Below are 23,537 nucleotides of genomic sequence, written 5' to 3'. Positions count from 1 at the left end.
GCAGTTGTATTTCTTCCTTTTTAATTGTGTTTTTTGTCGCTGAAGCTGGTAAACACATCTCATAGTTTGCTTGCTCTTCTGACGCTAGGCAAGAAAAGAACACCCCAGCCTACCCATTCGCTGTGCAGCCAGCTTGACTGTTGTATTTTTGTTGAAGAAAGTGTTGAAGAAAGAATCTTTCTTTGTACAGTACTTCTTCCAAAATCTCCCATTTGCACCAACCCATCTCTTTTTAACCCAGTGCCTCTTTGGGGATCCCCCCCCCCAAAAGAGCTAAAGAGTGCATTTGATCCAGCTGGCTTTTCACTGATTCCTGCAGGACAGAATAATCCCAAACAGGATTTTTATGAGGGTCCTGAATATGAGTAGATCATGGGGCAGGGCAGGGGGACAGAGAGAGAATGTGCATCCGGATCTACTAATTAGATCATGATGGATAGTATGAATTTTCAGTTTTGTCATCAGGATGAGAGATCAACGCCTTGAGAAAGAGAACTGCTGAAACCAACTGGGTATGTAATCATAATCACTCCTTTAAATAGCAAACCCAGTGCTCCAGTGCTGGCAGGACTAGAGCCAAAACTGAGAAATGAGAGGGCTCAGCTCGCTTGAATAAATCCCAACAAATGCAGAAGTACAAAAATCTAAAGGAGTTGCATCCAGCCAAGTTCTACTCAGAGCAGAACCATTAAACTTAAAGAACTGCCATATATGGTGGTCATGTGCCAAGGCGGCAGGATTCTGGGATACTGTTTTAGTGAAACGAGCAAAATAACAGGCAAAGATATTGTTAAAACCCCACAAACCGGCACTGCTAAACCATTTTAAGGAAGAAAATGAGTACAAAGCAGAGAAAAAATGCAATATAGTAGCAAAAGGGCTATATCTGTTATAATGCTATGACCGTTCTCATTATCTGTCTTACACAACTGGTTATTTTAAGAATCTTTATTATCTTCTTTATTGTGCATATTTTGAAAATAAATAAATAATAAACAAAACGAGGGGCAATTAAAGAACCAAAATTAGCCATCTCCATCAGTTTCAATAAGTCTACTCTAAGTAGGACTAACATGGGCTACAACCACAACCTCCTCTCTCAAAGCCCAAACACAAAAAAACACAACAGCACAGCAAACACTGAGCATACTTGGTGACCTCTAGTAACTTTGCAATGTTCGTTAGGAAGTGTCAAGTCGTTTTATTATGGTCAATGATCAGTATCAGGATAAAATCATCAATTGCAAAGTTTAAAATCTCAGAACAGACTAAAATAAAAACAAAATTACATATACAGTACATTAAAAAGCAGTTCTAGTTGGTCATTTATCTGTCAGAAGGAAACCCTTCTGATCTCGGGGTGATCATTTAGTGCTCAGTTACCAGAAGACTAACATTATGGCATTTGTCAAAAAAACCTAGGGGACACTGCTGGACTATAGATGGACATAAAGTAGAACAGGTCTCCTGCAGTTATGGAATGAGGATACACAGCAACAATTTTGTTGCCCGTCTTACTTGCACATTTTTAAATTTTAAGCACCAGTCTGAGGTTCTGCTGCTCCTTGTTTGCGTTTTCCAGCTTCAATTTAGGCTGGATTCTAAGAGGAAGCACTAGGCGGCTGGAGGAGGTCTTTGCAGACTCAGTTTACCTATGTGAGACCTAGAACATACTCAAAGCCAGTGCTATTTTCCTAGAAAAAGAGGTGCCAGAACTCCCTTATTCTTCTAGAGTGGCAATGGTGCCGGCTTGAGAGGGGCCAGAACTGAGTTCTGGCTGAAAAAAAGCCCTGTCCAATGCTGAAGGAGAATGAGAAGTACAGAGAGCAAGCAAGCTGTCACTGGGTGGTTGTCTGCTGTTAATGGCTGAAGCTCCTGCTGAAATCCCCCAGAGAAATCCTAGGTTACTGGAGAATACAGTTTTTGAAAACCGCTTCTCCTTGGTGCTGTCTCATCTGTCATTTACAGCAGTGCCCAACCTTGGGCCTCCAGCTGTTTTTGAACTACAATTCCCATCATCCCTGACCACTGGTCTTGCTAGCTAGGGATGATGGGAGTTGTAGGCCAAAAACATCTGATTTACAGCATACATCTCAGCTTCTGGGCGAAACCTCCACTTACCACTGGCAGTGGATGGATATGTCAGGGTGGGGTGGGAGAAGCTAATCTCAAAAGACTATTTATATGAATCGCCCTGAGACCTGTGGATATAGGCTGGTATACAAATAATAATAATAATAATAATAATAATAATAATAATAATAATTAATGCCCTTCAACTGAGGATCACAGGGCAGTTTACTGTGTAAAAACACATAAGTACATATCAAAATAGCAATGCCACTCCCCACAAACAGATGCAAAATGTTAACAAAATGAATGTCACTGAATAGCTGCCCAAAGATGCTCTTGGTTTGGGATCTCTCTCTTTAATTCTTTGAAACAGCCACTACACCTGCAAATTTCAGTTGAATTAATTTTATAATGAATGGTTTTAGAGTGTTGTTTGTGCTGTACTTTTGTACTGTTTTATTGTTGTTAGCCGCCCTGAGCCCGGCTTCGGCTGGGGAGGGCGGGATATAAATAAAATTTATTATTATTATTATTATTATTATTATTATTATTATTATTATTATTCTCTGTTTGATGATGACACAACTTTCTTTTTGATTTGGGCAGCTGCAGAAAAGCGCCCCTCCCCCGGTATCGCTGACTGTTTTGCTTAAAATTCCATCCACAACCTTGTCAATAATAGAAGTCCACCCAAGCAGAATTATTTCAATGCTAGTTTCTGTGGCAACCAGCATATCCAGCCACAGAATTAGATTACAGGAAGAATGAGTTTTTTAAAAAAATAATGTAGGGGCTTTTTCTTTACTTTTACAGGATTTACTTAAAAAAATAAAATAAAAAAAATCCTGATTCTCCTTTCTTTTTTCAGTTTCATACAACTGTTTGCATATCCAGGAACTTTGGATAGTTTTTCAAACACATTTTTAATGGTGCACAGTTATTGTTACATCCTGTTCCAATTCTTCCACATGGGTTCCCAAGTGATGTAGTTATTGGCTCCTGATAGTTACTAGATGAAACTGGTGTTCCTTGCATAAGCTCTGCTCCTCTGTAAAGTCTTTTTAGGTTGTGGGACAAAAGAGCTTCATGCAGTTTTTTGCTCCAATGCAGTGTGTCTTTAAAAAGGAGAATTTGTCATCTGAATTTCTCCCTTGGATTTGTAGTTCTGAATGACCTCACCCTTGTTTCCAGTTGAAGTGAAATGGCAAGGAATGCTTTGCTATTTCATTATTCCCACTATTTCTTATGTTCAGGATGTGAGTGCTGCTGCTTATTTAGCCCAAACAAGCACCTAACATGCTCAAAAAAGAGAGAACTCTGGTTCAGGAGAACTCTAAAGCTTGGAAAAGTTCAAAAAAAGCATTAGGCAAATAACCGTCAGAGAGGGAACCCCTTTTCCTACCTTCAGAGGCGTAGGAAGGTCAGGAGGATCCCGGTGCGGAAAATTTCTTGTCACCCACCCCATTGGGTTTTGGGTTTTTTTGCATGAAAAAAATGATTTTATGTTATTTCATATTTTCTGAAAAAGAATGTCCTCTGATAACAAGTAGGCGACTGTGGACAGATACTTAAATCTACAGGATGGATTGTGTTTTGGCTTGTGTTATTTTATTTATATTTACTATTTATTTAATAAAATTTATTTTCTGCAAAGTGGTTTACCAAAACAAAAAAAAAAACACCACAGTAATAAAATCAAGAAAAATTAACAATCCTACTTTAAAACATGCAAAAGCTAAAATATTAAGATTAAAATTACTTCAACTTCCTAAGCATCTAGATATGCTTGCCTAAAGAAGAATGCTTTTAGCAGGTGCCCAAAAAGAGTCTAGCAAAGGCACATGCTTTGTTGCAAGAGGCGGGGAGTTCCAAAGGGCAGGTGCCGTCACAGTAAACAATGCAGTACAGATATTATGTGGAACTTGTAGTAGTGCTACAATGCAGTACAGATATTATGTAGAACCTGTAGTAGTGTTTTATTTATTGTGATTTCACCATGCTCTGTATTATCTGAAAAGGAAAACATTTATTTAAAAAACAGGACTGCACAGCAGCAATCTAGTCTCATCATGATCAGTGGGACTTATTCCCGAGCAGACGGTGCATAAAATGGGCTGCAATCCTATGCACCCCTTGCATCCAACTTGTACCTTAAACTCTGCACAAGCCTGCACCAGAGAATTGTAGAGTTGGAAGGGACCCCTGAGGGTCATCTAGCGAAACCCCTGGGGTAATGCAGGAATCTCAACTACACCATCCCTGACTGATGGCCATCCGTCTTCTGTTTTTCCCCTCAGCCCAGGACACACAATAACAGACTGGAGGTGGGGGGAAAGATAAATTTTGACAAGGAGCAGATTTGTCAGGCGCATGCAGGAACACCTTGAAAACTTTACACAGAGAGGAACCCCACACCGGTTTCCCCACATGTAACGTAACAGGCAGGGAACCAGCTCAGAGAGAAAGACATTTTGCGAGGGGAGGACAAAAGAGTACCAAAGTCCACCCATTTTATCCTCTTTGGGATGGTGGCGCTAGGGCTCTGGGACCACCCTCCCCAAAATATTTACTTGTCTTCCATGTATTGTTACCACTGTTATTCTATAGTACAGATCCATTTTAAATTAAACACTTTCTCTAAAATTCAAATGGCAGAAGTAATCAGTAGCATAGATATCAAAGGAAAAGTGTGATAATAGTCCCTAATAGATACATGGGAGACACAGATGCACAAGCACACAGAAGTAAATAATCCAACCTTGGGGAGAGGGGTGGGAATGTACAGTTTGCTGTACTTAGCCTCAAGATGGGAGACTGAAAGGGCTTAAAAAATAAAAAATAAAAGTCTTGTGTCTAGGAATATTTTTCTGCAAAAGCATCAGACTGGTTGTCAAAAGTGTGAACTTCATTAATAGACCCTATTTAAAGGAATTGGTCAATTAGCCACAGAATTGCTTTGCTGATTTTTTCTCAAATTCTTTTAATTACACAACTGCTTTTGGGGGGTCCTAGCTTCATGCAGGGAAGACTGGGGTGTGTGACTGAGGGAGGGGGTCCTAGCTTCATGCAGGGGAGACCAGCAGGGGGTGGTGGAGGGAAGGGGATCCTACGTTCGTGCAGGGAAGACTAGGGCAAAGGGGAGGCCAGCCTGCCAAATACTCAGGGCGGCGCTGAGCTGCTTCTCCCGGTGCCACACGCGGGCAAAACAGGGCGGCAGTGCTGCCATTGTCCTGCATGTTCCACTTTCAGGGGCAGCAGAGGCTTTTCGGAGGGGGACTGGGGCCTTGCCTTGCCTTTGCCGCGGCCCCAACCCAGCTGGCCAATCGACTCTGGGCAGGGGGCGGGCCAAAGGCAAGGCAAGGCCTAGTCTACTCGGCCTAGTCTCATTTTATTCACATAGGCTGACTTTCCAGGACCCGGGAAGCCAAGCGGAGGGTAGGGCAGTAGGGCTTTTTTTTTTTTTTTTTAAAATGCCTGCTCCAAAGGTCTTATCTTACCACGCTAGGGATTATATAGCTATATCTGAAATTTCATGCCTATTAGTTAATATCTTGACCCTGCTCCACTGAATTGAAATTTCAGCCTTCACAACATAGGAAAATGGCCAAGTAAACAGCTATTTTGGCGGAGGAGGGTCAAGATATTAACAAATATGCATGAAATTTCATATATAGCTATATAATCCCTAGTGTAGTAAGATAAGACCTTTGGAGAAGACATTTTCAAAAAAAAAAGTTTTTATGAACCGCCCTAGTAGGGCAGTAATTGTTCCTTGATAATTTGTCAACCCCCTCCATGATGGAACCTGGGGTGGCTCGCCCCCCTCTTCCTACACCCCTGCCTACCTTCCCCCCAAACAGCCCAAAGAACACTGAGCATGCTCAATAGCCACATGATGCTGGCTGACTACTAGGGGTGGGGAACGGACTGGAGTGGTTACAGTCCTGAGTAGCGGCACTCCAGGCTCTTTAACATCTCATTGCTATTTTTTTTATTTCCATATTTTGTACAGATCTTTCAGCTCTTTGGCCTCCTTTCCTCCTGCTGCATTATCAGTGCACCTGGTATGCATTGGTAAAACATACAAAAAAGGGAGTCTTGATATTACTGTGTCCATGATTGCATCAGGACACTTTGTGCGGCTTTTTGATGCACAGGTATGCTTGTTTTCATCAAGCCAAAATGAACAAGTGGCTGGAACAACTCCACCATGAGGAAATGTTGTAGTGTTTGGAAATATATAGAGAAAAAGAGAGCAAGCGGTGAGAGGACTGAAGCTTATGAAATTATGCATGGCGTGGGGAAAGTAGATAAAGTTTTTCTCCCTCTCTCATACAACAAGAATCTATGGCCATCCAATGAAGTTGAAGGGTTCGGGACAGGAGGGTTCAGGACAGACAAAAGAGAGCACTTCTTCATGCAATGTACAGTTTACTCACATCCACAAGAGGCAGTGATGGCCACCAACTTGGATGGCCTTACAAGAGGATTACACTAATTCATGGAGGCAGCTCTTGAGGAGCTGGTCAAATGCTTGCTATCATGGAGCTAGCTCCAACAGCAGCTATGTTCTGAGATCTCATTTAGTGTGATGAGCACAGCTTGTCTTATGTTCATGTTTCCCTTTCCTCTGTTTTGGCTTTAACTTCTGATTTTCGTCAATCACCATTTCCTGTGCCACCCAAACTCAGTTCATGTGAATTATGGTTTGTTTAAAGTTTAAACAATGTGTCTTCATAATCCATGGTTTGAAGTTGACTTGTATCAGACAAACCATAGTTAAGATGAACCACTTTTTTTTAGTTCAGACTACAGGACTGTTAGGAAATGAATGCTTTTGAACTCCTTGTGGCCATGCTGCAAGGGAAAAGAAAAGCTCACTAGTTATCATTGTGCTAACCTGTGGGACATAAACTGTGAATATTAAACTGTGGTTTAGCATGATAGCCAGAACAACTCAGCTGTGTACCTAGATCCTTGGAAGTTTTGTCAAACCCAGGTTATGATCATTCCCTGACAAAGGGAGGGAAAGAAGCCCTGGCCCATCTCCAGCAGTTAAGCACTCTTTACAGAGGGACAGAGGGGGCTTTTCCTGAGATGGAGCTCTGCTTAGGGCAGATAAGATGCTTAATGTGGTGCACTTGAGGAATCTCAAGTTTGAACAACCAGTGTGAGTGGACACGCACTTGTAAACACACATGTGAATTAACTGGCTGTGACACTGTGATCAGTGTGTTTTCAGTGTGCAAAACCCAGCTGTAATGTTTGCAATGCTCCTTAGCTGCCCGAACCATCTGCCATAGGGTTGCTATGGGAGGGGGCCTTGGCTCAGTGGCAGAGCACATGCAGGACCTAAAGGTTCAGGTAACTGGTGGCAAAAAAGACTTCTGCATGGTACCCTGAAGCATTACTACTTGTCACTTCAGAAAATAAAAATACTGAGCTACATGGACCATTGGTCTTGCTCACTATAACACATATTTGTACATTAAAAGGGGATGGAAAAAGGGTGGGAGAGTGAAGCATGTGTTCCCTCTACTCTGCCACCCTCCAAAACAACCCATCCCCATTGCTACTTGGGACCATAAAGGAGGAAGCTTGGGAAAGGATCTTTTCCCTTTCATCACTCCCTTCCATCTTGGAGCTACAGCAGATTAAAAGGCACATAGGAAGTTGTCTTATACCAAGTCAGAACAACAGTTCATCCAGCTCAGCATTATCTATGCTGACTGGTAGAAGCTCTCTAGGGTTTCAGGCAGTGGACAGATAGGAAGTCTTGTATTCCATTAAGATGTCTGGGGTTGGATCTGGGATGTTCTGCATGCAAAGCAGATGCTCTGCTTCTGGGCTATGGCTCTTCCTCGGCTAGTGCTGTAGTTAAGAGTGTCAGCTCATGTTCACATCGCCATACAGTAGCAACATTGACTGAGTGATCTTGGGTTGGATAATCTCAGCTTAACCTACCCTGGAGGCTTGTTGGAATATTAAAATGCGTCTATTCAGTGAAGTATTGTCTACACTGACTGGCAGCGGCTCTCCAGGGTTTCAAACGGGACATTCCCAGCCCAACCTGGAGAAGCCAAGGTTGATCCTGGGACCTTCTTGCACACAAGGCAGGTTCTCTACCCTTGAGCTACAACGCTAGGAGCAGTATCCTTGGAGGTATTCATCTTGGTGCTGGAGGTAGGGCTTCCCAGGATACTCCAGCAGTGCTGCATCAGTTTCAGCTCTTCCAGCTGGCTCTGGAGTGGCCTGCCGAAAGCCAGCCAACGGCCACTAGGTCTGGAATTGAGGCCAGGTTTAATGTTTAGCCAAGTGGGGCAGACGAGGGGGTGGAGGTGGGGGTGATCCTGAGTGCTTCTAAGTCAAGAAGTCTTAGCTGACTGGAGAACAATGAAAAATAATTGTGATAGCTAAAACCAATGGCCAAGGTAGCGTTGGAAGTGGCGGGGACAGTTAGCACTGAGCAGACTGTGGATCAGTGTTCCAAAATATCTGAAAGGTCAGGTATGCTTCATTTATGCATCCCAAACACTATACATTTTGGAGCATGAAAGAGAAAGCCCATCCACTGTGTTTCTGCATGAACCCTTGTTCTTCGTGACTGAAGGGAAACTCATGCGGAGTGGCGACAACCAATCTCCTCTGAAGGCAAGTAAACGTTGTGTGTCTACACTGGCAGTGACTGGAGAGTAGCATGAATAAAAAAAATATAACAAAAACATCCACCATGTATCTTAATCTTACGTAGAGGTTGGTGGGGTTCCTATATTAGGGCTTGGTCATAAAGAGAAAAGTTCTTGCAAAAGAAGGGACATTTTTATATATTTCTGTGTGATAGTATGTGTGTAAAAAACCTTTTCCTCCCGTTTTTCTTCTGAAAGATGTAGGCAAGCATGCTAGAAAGAAAGTTAAAATTGCACTGTGGTTTTTGAGCAGAGAACTCGCTTTGCAAAGGGAGGTGGACAGGCTGCTTGCTCTCCACCCCCCACCCAGCATTTAAGCGCTGCAGGATTTTCTTTTCCCTTTTTGGTCAGATGGAGGGAGAGAGAGAGAGAGAGAGAGAGAGAGAGAGAGACTTTCACAAACGCAATTACAAGCTACTGTCTGCCTTGGCCCTTCTCTATTGATCATGTCATGACTAAATATTTAATTGAATCTTAGCTTTTTCTTCGTCTTCTTTTTGCCTTCCAATTAGGGGGCGTTTCGCTTCTGTGACTCCCTCCACTCCATCCACCCTTTCTCTCTCCCCCCCCCCACACCCTGCCACCCTTTATTCAGAAAGCCAGGCTCTGCAATGGCTGCGTGAAGTTGTCTATGTTTCAAGGAGGGTCTCCTGCAGTGATGAAGCTAAACGCAGCAGCAGCAGCAGCAACAGCAGCAGCAGCAGCAACCCTCCATCAGCTGTACTGAGAAGCAAAGCAAAATCTATCTTTCCCCCCTCATCTTCCCCCCCCCCATAGCTTAGAGGGGCCAGTTAGCTATGTCTACTGATGAAGCACTTTTATTCCAGCTCTGTCTCTGAGGACCTGGGCTGTAGACGTGGAGAATTCAGCCGAAAGCATTATGGATCGGTAGAGCTGGTAAGTTTTTTTTTTTTATTCCCTCCTTATTTTATTTTTAAACAGAATTTTAAGCACAGCCTGTTTCATCCAACCGAATGGCTATTTGTATAAAGCATATTGGTGCCTCCTAGCCACAGCTTATCGATTCTTGGCTTATCCTCTCTCCCACCCCCACCCCGATTTTTGAGTTACAGCAGGCAAGCTTTGGAAATCGGTGGGTGTGAAAAGCTTGGTGTCTCTTGTTGAGTTGGATTTTAATTGCTCTTCATTGCTGTTTATCTTTCAAATCAAATGCAATATGTACAAATCCCTCTCTCTCCTGGGGTTTTTGTAGTCTGGTGGGAAAGCTTGTCTTTGCAGCCCAAGGGCAGTAAATAGACCCTGGTTTGTTCCCATGTAAGAGATGCTGGAGGCTGGCATGAAGTACCATAAACTGGTAATTGATTTGGGGAGCCTTTTCAATTTTTATTTATTTATTTTTTTGTACAGGAGGTTTTGGAAACATGACCAGAATTTTAAGATGTGGCAACAGGAAGTACGGAAAAGGGTTCTCCTTCCCAAACATCTTGTGTGTCTGTCTTTTTTTTTTTTAACCCATTTGCCATCCATTTCCTCCATTCTTCCCCCACCACTTTGATTTTTGAATGGAGGTTGGAGAAAATGCTCTGGCACACACTGTGCAGCAATCACCTGAATCAGGGCGCCGTTTTTGGACTCTGATTGTTTTAGAATGGAATTGTACAAGTTGGCCATAGAGGAAGGAAGGAAGACTGGAGGCTGAGGAACCCTTCCTCTTACTGCCACACAATTGCAGGGGTACAGCTAATGGTCAAATACGTGTGCATCCAGGTATTGGCGCCTGATAGATTATTGTTGGGCAGTGCCATGCCAAGGAGACTGAATCTGTGTGTGAATTTGGGAACCATAGGGCTAGCAATTTCAATAAAAAATCACCAAAATATGTTCTCACCAAGGAGGCTACTGTTTGGTTGCTTGTTTCAAAAGAAACATATATAAATTGAGGGGGCAGGGATTGTTTGTTTTGTTTTTGCTTTTTGTGTGTGATTAAGATTAAAGTTAATAAGGATAGCCCTGGCTGAGTGGTAGAGCATCTGTTTTGCATGCAGAAGGTCCCATGATTGGTCTCCAGCATCTCCAGGTAAGGCTAGGCGAGATCCCTGTTTGAAACCTTGGAGAGCCTCTGCCCATCAGTGTAAACAGTACTGAGCTGCATGGACCCATGGTCTGACTCAGTATAAGAAGTTTCTTGAATGCCCATGATATATCTGCAGGGAGGGCAGTAACTAGTAGCAGAGCATCCTTTTTGTGTGCAGAAGCTCCCAGGTTCAATCCCGGGCATCTCCAGGTGGGACTGTGAATGACCCCTGCCTGAAACCCTGTAGAGCTACTTCCAGTTAGTGTAGGTCAGGAATGATGAATCTGTGGCCGCACAGATGTCCCTGTACTCTAGCTCCCATCAGCCTTACCTGGCATGGCTAACTGACAGGGAAGAAGGGAGTTGTAGTTTACTTGCTCATCCACACCAGTGGAAATTATATGGGGGTCCATCTGCACTGAGAAAACACAAGGGACCATTGTCATCAGTTTCATTTTGAAAAGTGCCCCCTCCTGCTTTCCCTTTCTGGAAAGGAGCTGCGCAAAGCAGCTTACAAATAGAAAAGCAAAAAAAGAAAAAGAAAAGAAAAAAGCACCAGTGATACAGCCATTAAAACACAAATGATTCAATTAAAAATAGCAGGAAAAAGCAATGTGCAAGCAGTATCTCCCTCGTCTCATCTGAGGAGTAAAGGGCTTCTGGATTAGGCCAGCACCCCATCAAGTCTCAGCACAGCCAAGCAGATGCCCTCATGTGAAGTGCTCAGGCAGGACCCAAGCAAGACCTCAAGTCTCCCCACTTGCAGTTCACATCAGCTGGTACTTAGATCAGAGAGGTAGAATAGAGCCATCCAGCTTAGCAGTCAGGGTCAGTGTAAGCCTGAAAGAGTCCCAGAGAGGTGTGTGTTTATTCTCTCTCTCTCTCTCTCTCTTTCTTTCTCTGGTGTGTGTGCACGCACACACACACTCTTTCTTGGGAAAGTGCTGGATTGCTGCTGCATTTTAGATTCAACCTACTTTCATGAAACTTGAACCTGCTATTTGCCCTGCCATTAGTGGCGAAGGGTGAACACTCAGCTCTCTTCTCTCCCCACTTCCATTTCTGTGGTCCTTGTAGATACTTGAAAAATTAGTTTTCCTTCCTTTGGAAGGGCTGGCACATCCAAAGGAAGTGTTCGCATCAACCTTGCAAGGTAAACTAGTCTGAGGCAGAGTAATTCACCAAAGGTCACTCAGTGAGCTTCATGGTTTGATTAGGAATTCGAGCCCGGGTCTCTTCAGTCTGAATATAACATGGTGATCACCACCCCACACTGGCTGCCTGGCTTTCCCTTTTCCTCATATGTTTTTGAGTTATAGCTCAGCTGTCCTCAGCTGTTGCAGGCCTTTAACCTCAACATGCTGCATGAGACCCAGTTTTAATTATATATCAGCTTTTCTACTTCTCTGTCTTTGTCAAGCCACATCAACCCTGCAGGCATGCTGGTTTAAGAAAGTCATTCCTTCTCCTTGGGGAACACTGATACAAATCAGTAGCATAGACCAAGGGTGCTTCAGTCTGAGGGACACTTTCCTTTCTTGGCAACCTTTTTTTGTATGTTTGTCAGGGGGAGGGGTTGCACATGCCAGTGATGGGTGGGATAAGAGGCAGAAGGGAGCAGATCAGCTGATGCATCTTTGGTGCAAAAGGCTAGTTTCTAGACAATTCATTTCATTAGGGTCTGCCCATGAAGAACTAGGGATGGTGCCCCACAGTGGGTGAGGCACTAGGGAATGTGTTGCTGTGGCAACTGTTGACCTAGAGCATTTGAAAGGGCTGTTAGATGAATGGAGGGCGGGTTTACCAAAGGGGGATTAGCCTGGCTGGTGAAATGGACCCTCCAGGTTCAGGAGCAGTCTATCTCTGAATGCTAGTGGGGTGGGTGGGGAAAAGCTATTGTCTTCATGTCCTGCTTTTAAACTTCCCAGTACCACCACCTTGACTAAGTGGACCTTTGTCAGATCCAGCAAGGCTCTTCTTAAGTCCCAGGAGCTCTGTGGCAGAGTATCTGCTTTTCGTGCAGAAGGTCCCAGGTTCAATCCTCAGCTTCTTCAGGTAGTGTTCAGACAAAGACTCTTTGTCTGAAACCCTAGAGAGCTGCTGCCAGCCAGTGTATGCAATACTGAACTAGATGGACGAATGGTCTGACTTGGTATGAGACAGATTCCTATATTATGAGCACCCAGAACCTCCAGCCTGAAGCACTGGCCTCATCTCCCCTCTGCTTGCCTTCTCGTAAGGCTGCTTTTTGCAAGCACACCCTGGCTTCCTTTGCTCAGCAAGACAGTGCCTGGGTTTCTCTTCAGCCACTGCCTTGCAAGATTGGATCTGGCACACATCTTCTGTTCATCTCCCCCCCTTGTGAATCCGAGAACCTGGCTCTGGACGAAGAAGCGCCAGTGAATAATGAAGAAAGGAGTAACCAGCACCACATGCTGTGATCTTATTAAATCACTAATCCTCCTTCCTCAGTGATGTCATGCTTGCAGGATGATTCTGCTGGCAGGGAAGGAGGTCTCCTTGGTGTCTTTGGATGTAGGCAAGAAAAATTCATCTGCCAAGAGGGTGTCCCTTCCTCTTTCTTAGGTTTGAATGCAGTCCGAGAGCATCTGTTCATTTTCCAGCAGATCTATAAAAAGTTGGAGAAGGCTGAGCCTTTCTATATCTTTCACCCTCAACTCTGTCCCTAACTCAGGGATAGGGAACTGGATACTATCAATGAGCAAAATCCTTATCTCCCAGCAGGGCTTGTTTGACAGGTGAGTCGGGGCCTTGGGATTGACCTCTTGCCAATCACATGGCATTGCAAAGATGTCTGTTGGCCTCGTTTTGACCCACAATGATAATCAGTTGATCCTTGAAGCTTGCAAAATGTCACAACTAAGTCACTAAGCCCCGCCATAGTGACTAGCCTGCAAAAGAAAAGGAAAATATAGAAATTCTAGCCTATTGCAACGCTAGAAATCTTTGTTTTTCTGTGCTGGCCACAGAACAGGACAAGCCCAATATATGGAAATGCAGGCAGTACGCCCACTTGTCAATCTGCTGGTGTCACTCCAGTGGGCGACAGCAGGGTTCACTTCTGGGATGGCTGCACCCATCAGTTCCCCATAGAAAACTAGCGCTGAGCTAAAGCAGCGGGATTCTTCAGCTGACAGCAGCTGCCTGCTGGAGTGACACTAGCTGATAGACAGGTGGGTGTGCAGTTAAATCCTCCTCATATCCCTGCAGAGAGCCAAACTGAGCTGGGGAATGTGCTGGGGAAGCAGACTTCTGCAGAAAGTAGTACTGAAGTCTCTGCTCATCATCTGAAACGCAGAGACTTCAGTTCTGCTCAATGCTGCTCCCTGTTTGCTATCTCCTCCCACCCCATCTCTGCAGGTCAACTTTAAGAGATCAATCTCCTGACATCATTGTGATGTCAGATGACTGACAGGTGGGTAGCCTAATTCACCTGTCAAAGTCAACATGCAGAGTTGCTGGGAGATAAAAACCTGGCCCTTCAGGCTAAAAAAGGTTCCCTTACCCTAGTAGTAAAAGGAAAAGACTTTATCGCAGAGACCAAGCAGACCGTCAGAGGAGGAACTGAGAAATCCGCTCCTTCTATCATACCCTTCCCAGGGATTCCTGGTTGCCTATGGCAAATTGTAAAGTGCAAGACTGCCCTCTGTTAGGGCTCTTGCTGTGTAAGGTGCTTGCTAGCATCCATTTCTAAGGCTTAACAGATATATCCTCTCTGCACTTTGGGGAAGGAGTGTGACATATCTGAAGCACCCCTTCCCTTGCTCTTCTGGGTACTATCTATCATTGACCATGGTCAAGAGTCCATCCATTGGATAATAGATATGTCCATGTGTGAGCAAGAGATTTCCAGAAGATCAGCAGGAGTCCTATGTAAGAGCAGGGTCTAAGAGAAATAAATATTTATTTAGAAATTCCTGACCATTCATTCTCATTTTATTACATATATAGCACTACCTATGTACATGGTTCTTTACAAAGAACTGCTGGGAGGGTATCTAGTGGATCAAGGAAGCAACAAAAGAGGTGCATAACACTGTTATACATGTCTGTGGTGCAATTGCACTTGGAATACTATGTATGGTTCTGGCTGCCTCACCTGAAAAAGGATATTGTAGAACTGAAGAAGGTTCAGAAAAGGGCAACCAAAATGATCGAGGGAGTGTAGAAACTCCCCCTATGAAGCAAGGCTACAACATTTGGGGCTTTATGGTTTTGAGAAAAGACAAGTAATAACAGGAAGACAAGATCAAGGTGTATAGCAGGATGCATGGTGTGAAGAAAGTGGGGAGGGAGAAATTTTTCTCTCTCTTTAAACACTAGAACTTGAGGTCATCCAATGAAGCTGAACGTTGGAAAATTTAGAACAAAAGAATAGGGCACATAGTTAATCTATAGAATGCACTCCCAGAAGTTGTTATGGGCACTGACATGTATGACTTTAAGAAGAAGAAGAAGAAGAAGAAGAAGAAGAAGAAGAAGAAGAAGTCAGGCTAAGGGAGGGTAACACCAGTAAAATTACAATAAAAACATAATGGGGGGGGGGGAACAATTTAAAATACAAGTTAAAAATACAATTTAAAATGCAGCCTCATTTTAATAATAGCCCATAGATCAAAACCATAAGGGGAGGGAAACATAAGAGTCAGACTGAGTCCAAACCAAAGGCCAGGCGGAACAGCTCTGAGTTGCAGGCCCTGCGGAAAGATGTCAAGTCCTGCAGGGCCCTAGTCTCTTGTGACAGAGCGTTCCACCAAGTCGGGGCCAGTACTGAAAAGGCCATGGCCCTAGTTGAGACCAATCTAACCACCTTGCGACTTGAGACCTTGAAAATGTTGTCATTTGTGGACCTTAAGGTCCTCTGCGGGGCATACCAGGAGAGGCAGTCCCGTAGGTATGTGGGTCCTAGGCCGCATAGGGCTTTAAAGGTCAAAAGCAGCAACTTAACCCTGACCCTGTACTCCACTGGGAGCTAGTGCAGTTGGTAAAGCACTGGATGAAAGTGATCCCGCGGCAAGGACCCCGTAAGGAGCCTCGCCGCAGCATTCTGCATCGGCTGGAGTTTCTGGGTCAGCTTCAAGGGCAGCCCCACGTAGAGCGAGTTGCAAAAATCAAGCCTGGAGGTGACCGTTGCATGGATCACTGTGGCCAGATCAGGGCGAGAAAGGTAAGGGACCAACTGCTTAATACGGCGGAGATGGAAAAATGCCACCTTTGGTGTGGCTGCAACCTGCGCCTCCATGGAAAGGGAGGTGTCGAAGGTTACACCCAAGCTTTTTAAAGGAGAGGATTGAACAAATTCATGGAGGATAAGGCGACTAGCCACAATGGCTATGCTGTACCTCCATTGTTGGAGTTACTTGGCCTCTTAATATCACTTGCTGCGTATCACAAGTGGGAAGAGCTCTGTTGCACTCAAGGCCTGCTTGTGGGCTTCCTGTGGAACATCTATTTGGCCACTGTGAGAACAGGATGCTGGCCTAGGTGGTCCCCCTTTGGAATGATCCAGCAGGGCTCTTCTTACATTCTTAAGTGGGAAAATGGAGACATGATTAAGCAGGTGAAAGACTATGTGATTATTCCTACTGGATTGCTATAATAAGGACTAGGGTGATGAACCAAAGGCTTCCTGGAAAATAATGGTTCTGGGAGGGGCAGTTTAAGGGAGGTGATTGCACAAAGTCATTTTGGAAGGCTATTCCAGCAAGGCATAAGGCACAGCAAGGGGAAAGGGAAAACAGGAGACTGTTGGACGGTAATATGGTGAAGCAAGATGAGTGAAAGTCTCATGGATGAATCAGGAATTAAACACAGAAAGATAAGAAGGGACAAAACCATGGGTTTGAAGGTGCAGACAAGGTACACATAATCCATCCCTGCTTGTCTCCCTCCCCTCCTGTGGTCTCCTAAAAAGGAAGCTCAAAAGTGTCAGTGATGTGAGTTTCCTCTGTTTTTAGGTCCTGTTGAGAATTCACACGAGTCTTATTTATTTCTCAAACCCCACCCCCACCCCCTTGTATAAGGCTTGAGGACACAGAACTTGGTCTTGTGCAACTGCCTACTTGTGAGATCAACAAAGAACTGTTTGTGAGGAACAGAGCTATAAACCTCCAGTTATAAACCTCCACCCTGACACTTTGAAATGCCAGATTTTGCCCTCCCTACCCACCTTGCTAAATTCACAAAGAGGGGGTGGTTGTAGTCCTGCGACAGAAAGCAAATGTATATGTATTTCTCCCCCTCCCCCCAAATGAGCATATTGTGATAAAGAATGGGCAGAACTTTTTAAGAGTCTTTTCATCAGATTGATGCTGAAATGCATTCTGCATATTCGACTCCATTATGATTTGCTCAGTTTCCCAATTTGGCTGCTGTGAAGGGGAGAAGTGTGTGTGTGTGTGCGCGCGCATCTATATATATATATATAGAGAGAGAGAGAGAGAGAGAGAGATGCAGATGTAATTGCTCCAGATGAAATAACTTTTTATTTTGTTGGTATCTAATGTGTCTTTCAGCAAAATGGGTAGGCTACATCAAAATTAATTACCTTTAAGGGAATTCAGAAATAATTCTCTTTCTTTTTTTACATTTTAGCGCCGGAGCAGTTTGATCACATTTTCTGAATGGTTTTCTTTGCCAAATGGCATCTGCATTCATCAAGAGGAGAGCCAGATTAATTCTGTGGGGTTTCAGGTGCTGTTTTGCTTGCAGACAAGTGGAATTTTGAGTTATTCACCTAATTGTTAAAATGGAACAATGCAGGGTGATCACCTGATCGTCGATGCATTAAGAACCCCCTTTTGCCCATAGTTTGATTTCAGTGATTAGGTAGATCTGGGAAGGGTGCTGTGAAAGGCAACTGAAATGATCAAGGGTTTGAAGCATATTCTCTACCAAGGGAGTCTTAAGCAGTGGTGGGAAACTGATGGTCCAAGAGCCACATGCCACCCTCAACTCAATTTCATATGGACGGGAAAATGGGGTGAAAGATGAAATAGAGTGAGCAATGGAAAGAAGGAAGGAGGCCATTTACCAACCTGGCAGGGGCTAATGAGAGCTGGGAGTCTACCAATGCAGTCGTACCTTGGTTCTTGAACGCCTTGTGACTTGAACGTTATGGTTCCCGGACGCCGCAAACCCGGAAGTGAGTGTTCCGGTTTGCGAAAGATTTTTGGAAGCCGGACATCCAACGGGGCTTCTGTAGCTTCCGATTGAGTGCAGGAAGCTCTGCAGCCAATCAGAAGCCACGCCTTGGTTTTCGAACGTTTTCAGAAGTCAAACAGACTTCCGTAACGGATTCTGTTCGAGAACCAAGGTACAATTGTGCCTAAAATGCTCCAGGTTTGGGAAGGCTGAGCTACATTGTTGTTGTTTTTTAAATAATTTTTATTGAATTTTCCATTATACAAATTTGCCATATCAAACAATTTTCACAAATTTCAACTTTTTGGACTTCCCTCAGCTTCTCTGCCAATCATCCATATTTTCCCCTTTTTACACATTTTCTAAATTTAATATTGCATTTTAAGATTACCCTTACTGTCCTGTTTCTATTTGACAATACTCCTCTCACTTCACAAAGCCTCTTTAAATCCCACTAGCGTTATTTGTTCGTCACATATACTTTTCAGATATTCTACAAATTTTCCCCACTTTTTAGTTGTGGAGAAGAAGGCAACCTGATAAGGCAGCATAATGGCTATTTTTCAGATTATAAAGATGGGGTGAATAAACATTTTTTCCTCTTTACATGGTCATCTTATTTAGGCTGAACTGATGGAGATGATTTGTTGGCAATCAGTTTAGGAATGATAAAAGGAAGCACTTCCTTGACTGTGTCTCTGTGCCAGTGCATCCCATTGTGGTCAAAGTGGCTTAGTGGGGGCTGGGGTGGAGGGGAACATTGTATTTTTTGGATCCTGGCCCAGTAGTTGGAACACTCCAGTAGCTTCTCAGATTGCTAAACCAGTGGTAGCTGGTGCCCAGTAGGACTAGTAGGGTGGAAGGCAGGGAGCCCAACAGTAGGTGGAGCCAGACAGATGGAGGCAACTAGTTCTAGTTTTGTCCCCATCCTCTTCCGTGCTGACTTATTCTGAAGGTGGTGGGGCAGTTTCCCATTTGACCGAACAGACCAGGCTCTACTGCAAACAGTTGACAGTATCTAGCCATAAAGAGGCCACATCTATGAAGCATTCATTTCTCAGTGGTACAAAGGCATCATCTTTGGGGATGGGGTGAGAATAGCAGAATGACCTTGTTTCCTGAAACAATAAGATATTCCCATACAGTTTAGAAAGTTGGTGGTGAGCCTAGAAATGGGTCTTATACTGTACTGAATCAGGCCACTGGTCCATCTAGTTCAGTATAGTCTACATTGACTGGCAGCAGCTCTTTGGGGTTTCAGGCAGGAATTCCTCGCAACCCTTCCTGGAAATGCCATCAATTGAACCAGGGTCATTCTGTCTTTAAAGCAGATGCCCTGTTGTTGAGCTAGTGCCCTTCCCTTAAAGTCTTTCAGGTGGTCTTTTGCCCTTCTGAAATCCACACATGGGAGCAATATTTATGTAGTGTATGTAAATTGAGACCCACTGTTGCCTTTTCTCACAGGGAATGAACATTTTCTCACTCACAAAACAGGAATATTTGGCCAGAGCCAGAAAAGAGGCTTCAGAGGGCTAGATTTGGCCCAGAGACATCCATTTGGCCTCCCCTCTTCTAGAACAAAAGACAGCGTCTTTGAAATATGGAGTGTCCCTTAAATTGCAGGACATCAGGCACCCTCTGAAAGTGCACAGCTTTAAAATGCACATCTTGTTGACCGAACTGTGCCGTGAGCTAGCGTCTGAATTCAATAGACTACAATTTGATTGTATTTATTATCCATCTTCATTCTGGAGGCTTGCAGGCTCCAGTTGGGTCATGCAAAGCTGAATTCTACACAACACAGCCACACCAGGGTCCTCAGTGGCCAGTGGTATAATATTATGCATCAGATGTTCTTTCTTGACATGACATTGCTTAGAAGAGTGAAAGAGGATGGTGTGGTGACATCACCAAGCTGCCAGGGGCTAGGGGTGGCAGGGAATGGGAATGTGTCAACCTTGCTAATTGTCCTGAAGTTATTGATATATTTGTTGGACTTTTGAGGGCAAAAAAGGAGAAACTTGGATTTATGATCCTAAAGTGGAGTAGGGATGCAACAGTGTTTTGGAGAATGAACACTGCATTATTTGCAGCTCTGAATAAAGGTCCTGCATACAGCAACAAGTTTCCAAGAGGCTACTGCAGATCCACCCTGCCCACCTAGCAGTTTGAAAGCACATCAAAGTGCAAGTAGATAAATAGGTACCGCTCCAGCGGGAAGGTAAACGGCGTTTCCATGCGCTGCTCTGGTTCGCCAGAAGCGGCTTAGTCATGCTGGCTACATGACCCGGAAGCTGTACACCGGCTCCCTCGGCCAATAAAGCGAGATGAGCACCGCAACCCCAGAGTTGGCCACGACTGGACCTAACAGTCAGGGGTCCCTTTAGCTTACCTTTACTGCAGATCCACAGGGGAGAAAAGATAAGAAAGTCTTAACTACAGTCATACCTTGGGTTACAGATGCTTCGGGTTGCGGGATTTCGGGTTGCGCACCACGCCGAACCCGGAAGTACCAGAACTTCCGGATTTCGGTGCTTGCGCATGCGCAGAAACACTAAATCACGCTTTGTGCATGCGCAGAAGTGCCGAATTGTAACCCAAGCGTCCACTGTAGTGGTAACTGGGGCCCATTGGAACTCGTAGGGTGGAAGGCAGGGAGCCCAACACTAGGTGGAGACAGAGTCAACCACAGTCCATCCCTTTAACTGGTTGTAAGTAAGAAGGAAACCAGGTGAAGGCTGGTTAAAGGCGGACTGAGTTTGGTGGGGTTGGTGCCTAATTTGTCCACAGTCTTAATCAATGACTTGTGCAATATATTGTGTATTCAGTGCAGCAGGAAGCTGGCCAGCACTTTAAAATGAGGAATGAAGATGAGTGATAGGTTTGACTTGTATTTTCTTTCTTTCCAGAAGTGCAGTTTTCTCATAAGCTCATAGGATGTTCCTCTGAGTTGATCTTCAGGTGATGGGGCAGTCTCCACAAGTAGGGTACACACAGTAACGTTTATTTATTTATTAGATTTAGATACTGCCCTTCATCAAATGATCTGAGGGCAGTCCAAAATTAAAAACACAAGACAAAAAGTTAAAACAGTTAAAACAGAAAGAACAAAACAACAACCTTCTCCCTTCACTTTCTTTTTTAGAGATGAAGATAAAACAAAGGGGGGGGGGAGTAGACAGGAGGTACATTCAGGGAGATTGAGCAGATGTGAAAGTGGGGTCCTACATGGCTCTGAGGTTCGGTAAGTCTTTACTAAGGGCCAAACCCTTAGTGTGGCAAGTCCTGCCCTGTAGAACACCTTGCCAGTACAGTGGTACCTCAGGTTACAGACGCTTCAGGTTACAGACTCCCCTAACCCAGAAACAGTACCTCGGGTTAAGAACTTTGCTTCAGGATGGGAACAGAAATTGTGTTCTGGTGGCACAGCAGCAGCAGGAGGCCCCATTAGCTAAAGTGCTCCAGGTTAAGAACAGTTTCAGGTTAAGAACGGACCTCCAGAACGAATTAAGTTCTTAACCCGAGGTACCACTGTAAAACTTATTATTCAGACAGACCTTTCAAAACTGAGATTTTTTGCCAAGCAGCCTTTACTCATCTGTTTGACATTTTAAATTGTTTTTACTGTAACTACTGTTTGTGTTTGTGCACCGCCTTCTGATATATTTATATTCATATTTCATATTTTTTGAAATATTTAAGTAATAATAAATAAGGGTGACAAAGCAGAAAGTGGGCAGGACCAAAGTAGGAAGTAAGTGTAGTGCCCTCTTCTCTCTTATTAATCCATCATCTATCCATTCATCCACCTATAATGTATAGGAATGCAGCCTTAATTTGCACCCCTCCCTACTGTAATAAGATAAAAATAAACTGACTGTGATTTCCCAAAGAGATACATTTATAGTTCTTACATATATTCCTCATTAGTTCTTCTGGGTTTCCCAGCAGTTTTAAAGATATTTGTAATTCACTTTAAGTCATTTAGAGATTTTTAAAAGCAAGCAAGGGTAGCCTTATAACATCACTCCGCCAAGCTTTCTCCTTTAAAAAAAAAAAAATGTATTAAAGATTTCTTAGTGTAGAAAAATATGTGCATTGTCTCTTTTTTCAAGTTGTGTTTTCTGCAGATCAGTTTCATTTGTTGTGAGACATTAGTGTTGTGTACAGGGTTAGGTTGTCCTTTGTGGGTAACTTTGCAGCAATTGAAATTCAGGTATTGCTCTCCCCCCCCCTTTTTTTTGGTACATTATGTTCTTTCCATGTGCATTATTATTACTATTTTTTTTAAGGATTTAAATTTTATTACCCTTCAGGTTTTTAAGGTGCTAATTTATTCATTGACATGGCACTTAATTGTTCAGGAGGAAGAGTGGAGATTTTTAATTCAACATTCAGATGTTTAAATTTAAACGCGAAATGAAAGAGAAAAAGCCTCCAGGGTTTCAGGCAGGGGTCATTCACAGTCCTGCCTGGGAAGATGCCCATGATGCTACCATTGAGCTACAGCCCTTCGCTAGGTTGGCGTAGTGTGGAATTTGCAAAGGTTGAGGATTTAAAAGGTAAAGAGAGCAATTGTTGCAGGGCTGTGAGAGCCAGTATGGTCTGGTGGTTTGTGTGCTAGGCTGGGAAGACTCAAGTTCTGGTGCCCCCTTACTCATGAAGCTTACTTGGTGACCTTACTTGGTGACCTTATTACTAGGTGACCTTATGCACTCTCAGGCTAACCTATCTCACAAGGTTATTGTAGTGATAAAAGGAAGGATGGGGCAGAGAATGAGGCATGCCAACTTTTACTTCCTTGAAGGAACAGCAGGATCCAAATGCACCATAAGAAACAAAATGCACATCAACATAATTTGCACATTTTTACAAAGCAGTAGAGTTCATGTGACTGCCTTGGCATCAAATGCATCTTTTGAGTGGCCAAAGCTGGAAAAAAGCCAATCTGTTTTGGGGCATAATTATCACTTTTTACAGGCTTAAAAATATCCCTGGTGTTGGAGAACTTCTGATTTGGGTGAATGGGGTGGTAGCTAGTGAAATGTCAATGTGGTGTTTTTTAAAAAAACAACAACTGGATTTGTGAAAGGTGGTCTCTATATATAGACTCATTTAAAATGCTTCCTGTTTTATTTCTGAGTCCCTCCTTGCTTGGCTAATACTTCAGTTGAAGCCAGTATGTGGCTTCCAAGACAAAAAAGAAAAATAATGATTTCAAATTTACCTTCTTTAAAAAAAGTGTGGCAATTTAAAAGGCGTTTTTTTTTTCAGTGACAGCAAAGGGAGGGGAGAACTATTTAGAAGAGGAAGTTTTTAACACTCACGGCAAACCTTATGCAGTGGGAAAGGTGGTGTGTTTATTTATATATATTTATAGTGAGTTGATGCCTATTTCATATGTAGATCTATCTTGTTCCCTTTGACAGATGACCAGCAGGCAGGTGATTCACTGTAGGCAGAAAGCAGCCCCAGTAACAAACAAACCCAATAACAGCAAAAAATGCATATGAATGAAATTGCTTTTAGTTTTCATCTGGTAAGAGATTAAATATCTCCTACCCACCTGAATTTTCCTA

General features: G+C 43.6%; 1 protein-coding gene across 6 annotated transcripts in view; it reads left to right on the top strand.

Annotated features, from left to right (window-relative positions):
• The window catches only part of GARNL3 (GTPase activating Rap/RanGAP domain like 3), a 107,136-nt gene that overhangs the window by 26,464 nt on the left and 57,135 nt on the right, over positions 1 to 23,537 (top strand). For 4 of the 6 annotated variants that reach the window (XM_081847526.1, XM_081847529.1, XM_081847527.1 and 1 more), the window contains one exon: positions 9,587 to 9,656. The exons of 1 other annotated variant lie outside the window; for it this stretch is intronic. In XM_081847526.1, coding sequence (XP_081703652.1) covers positions 9,587 to 9,656 — 70 coding nt within the window. Of the gene's footprint in view, positions 1 to 6,207; positions 6,231 to 9,586; positions 9,657 to 23,537 lie in introns of those variants that run through there. One more of the 6 variants, XM_081847530.1, reaches the window with a different exon arrangement.

Source organism: Podarcis erhardii, assembly GCF_964252035.2.
Source record: "Podarcis erhardii genome assembly, chromosome: Z".
In the NCBI taxonomy this organism is placed as follows: Eukaryota; Metazoa; Chordata; class Lepidosauria; order Squamata; family Lacertidae; genus Podarcis; species Podarcis erhardii.
Note: the sequence above shows the minus strand (reverse complement) of the source record. Positions and strands in the feature narration are given on the sequence as shown.